Source organism: Dipodomys spectabilis, unplaced genomic scaffold, assembly GCF_019054845.1.
Source record: "Dipodomys spectabilis isolate Male_0828 unplaced genomic scaffold, ASM1905484v1 ptg000207l, whole genome shotgun sequence".
Lineage (NCBI taxonomy): Eukaryota > Metazoa > Chordata > Mammalia > Rodentia > Heteromyidae > Dipodomys > Dipodomys spectabilis.
Genome location: NW_024870884.1, coordinates 10793152 through 10795966, shown reverse-complemented (window position 1 = coordinate 10795966; position 2815 = coordinate 10793152). Strand labels below are relative to the sequence as shown.

The 2815-nt window shown below is 54.4% G+C and overlaps 1 protein-coding gene across 1 annotated transcript; it reads left to right on the top strand.

The window, feature by feature from the left end:
- The first annotated feature begins 208 nt into the window (after nucleotides 1-208).
- On the top strand, nucleotides 209-850 carry Neurog3 (neurogenin 3). Its single transcript, XM_042696273.1, has one exon. The coding sequence runs from the start codon at nucleotides 209-211 to the stop codon at nucleotides 848-850; it is 642 nt and encodes a 213-aa protein (XP_042552207.1).
- Nucleotides 851-2815: the final 1965 nt, after the last annotated feature.

The window sequence follows — 2815 nt, the reverse complement described above, 5'->3', positions numbered from 1 at the left end:
ATTCCTTTGCGCTTGGAGAACTAGGTAATAACACTTGGAGGTGGCCGAGGGATACACGGAAGACAGTGGGCACCTATGATCTGGAGCGGGGTGGCTCTTGCTCGATGGTGTCGTTAGGGTTGAGTCTCTCCACTTGGCCTCAGAATCAGGGACTACTGCAGATGACTGATCCACATCTTACCATTCTTCCCTCCCTCCCCGCCGCAGGATGGCTCCTCATCCCTTGGGTGTAACCCCTGTCCAAATGACGCACAAGATCGAGCAGCCCCTCCCGGGAGCCTCAGATAACGAAGTCCCCTGTGCCGGGTCCGATGCATCTAGCCCCGCGACTCGCCCCTTGAGGGGCGGCGGCGGGGAAGCAGAAGGCGGCAGCTGTCGAGGGGCCGCGAGGAAGCTCCGCGCGCGGCGCGGAGGACGAAGCCGACCCAAGAGCGAGTTGGCGCTGAGCAAGCAGCGACGGAGCCGACGCAAGAAGGCCAACGACCGCGAGCGCAATCGCATGCACAACCTCAACTCGGCCCTCGACGCGCTGCGCGGCGTCCTGCCCACCTTCCCCGACGACGCGAAGCTCACCAAGATAGAGACGCTGCGCTTCGCCCACAACTACATCTGGGCCCTGACTCAGACGCTGCGCATAGCGGACCACAGCTTCTATGGGTCAGAGCCCTCTGCGGAGCTAAGCACCCCTGATGACGGCTCCCCGGGAGACTGGAGTTCCCTCTACTCCCCAGTTTCCCAGGCTGGAAGCCTGAGTCCCATCGCTTCTCTGGAGGAGCGCCCCGGGCTTCGGGTGCCCACCTCCCCGAGCTATTCCCACCCTGGCGCCCTGGCTTTCTCTGACTTCTTGTGAGGGGCTAGTAGATCTCTGGGCCATTGGGTGCCGAAAGAGAGGGAGGAAGTTAAGACTGTCTGCTCCTCACTGGCAGATGCCCACAGACCCTCCAGGCGCCCCGAGGACTCGTGTTCCTCTCACAAAACTCTTGGCATTGCAGTGTGCATATTTAAGGCTCCTCCCCGAAACCACCCCCCAAAATCTCATCCAAAGATGATGAGCCACCCCACTGGAGATGTCCAGTTTCCTATCACCCTACTCTCATTCTGTCTTTGAGTCTGTCTCTCGCCACTCCTCCCCCAAGGAGATGATATCCAATGTTTGGTCCTAGGGCTTGTTCCTCCGCTCCGCCCCCAAAGACACTGCCGACCTTCTCTACTACTCATATCAAATCCAGGGTTTCCAGCCACTTCGTTCTGCCTTAATCCACGAAGGTGCTCCTCCACCTTCTCCTCCTGCACTTTTCCGAGCCATTGCACTCTTGGAGAGCAGGCTGCGAACTGGGAAAGCATTCATGGGCAGGGAGGAGCCATCCCCCAGCTCCCCTGCGCTCTGCTCTGCGCCCGCCCCGGTGCCTGAAATGTGTGCTGCGTGTCTCTTTAAAAGCACGCAGGAAATCAGTTTGTAAATGATATAATGCCTTTGGAAATGAATTTTGTTACGGTAAATTATATACCTTTCCCCTGTTTTGTACATTTGTATTTATTGATGATGTTTTGTGATGGGCAAAGTCTGTATTTTGTACATAAGATTATTGGGATGGGTGAAGGAGGTTTTGAACCAATAAAAGATGGACTATCTCAGCAAGGAGACTCAGTTGTGTGCAGGAGATGGGGAGAGTTGCAGCCACTGCTGGGCTGAGGCTGGGACAAGGATGGGTGAGAGGAAAGAGGTGAGAATTCATTTTGGGGTGGTTCTGGGGCCCTTGGGTGCAGGAGGCCAGGAGGATTGTGTTGGGAGAGCTGGAAGTGTCTTAAAGAATCACTGGCTTAATCCTCTTATTTTCTCTGAGGTGACCCACTGTTGTAGGCTCTGTCCCCACTCCATTAGCTTGGATTTAGCGCCACTCCCCACTTATAGAAGGGAGAAAGCAGTAAGTCAGCTGTAGAGTCCTTGGAATGCGCACTGCGGGGAGGAAGGGGGAGATGGCTGAGCATCCCAGCAATCTATCCTAGGTGCTTAGAGCCCCAGAGCATTTTAGGCACCAAGGACTGGATTGTGGTGCCTTGATTCAAGCCATGTAGCAGCTGGCAGCAGAGAAGGTGGTAGATCCAGCTGGAATCTCTGTACCACACGGACATGCACAGCCTTAAACATTCATTAAGAAATAAATCTCTTTCACTTGAGGTGAAATAGAACTGTTTCCCTCCATTGAGTCTGGGAAGCCAGGCTGAGCTATAAGGACCCCGCCTCGGTCTGCCAGCCACTTGGGCATAGAGAAATGAAAGGCAGGAAGCCTGTCTGCTAGTTGAACTCCACAGTGGGTGGTCCTTGGATCCTGAAAAGAAGTAAGGCCAGCTCTAGCAGGGACTGCATGTGGGAGAGCGTGAGCTAGCTTAGTCAGTACCTCTCTGTCTATCTCTCCTGGGCCCTGACTACTTCCAATAGAACATTTCCTGTCCCTTCCTCCTTGGTCCCTAACGGGAGCTCAGAGAAGCTTCCTCCTTTATCAGGGACAGGGTTTGGGGGCAGGAAGGGAACACTCGCAAACAAGTGAATCCAGTGAGTGTTGTTTCATTTTGTGGCTTTAATCTGTGAAGAGGAGATTAATGGGTTGTTAGTGAGCTCGGTAACAGCCAATGGTCCACCTGGGGCACAGCTCAGGGGCAGGTGTCAACAGCTCTGTGTGACGTAGATCAAGTAACCTTTGGCTACTTGCTGGGCATTGGGGGGGGAGGGGTATAGGCAGCCATAAAAAGATGGAAGGTCTCTGCCCTCCAGGGACAGTAACCTTGATATAGACAAAAATCATTCAAGGTCAAA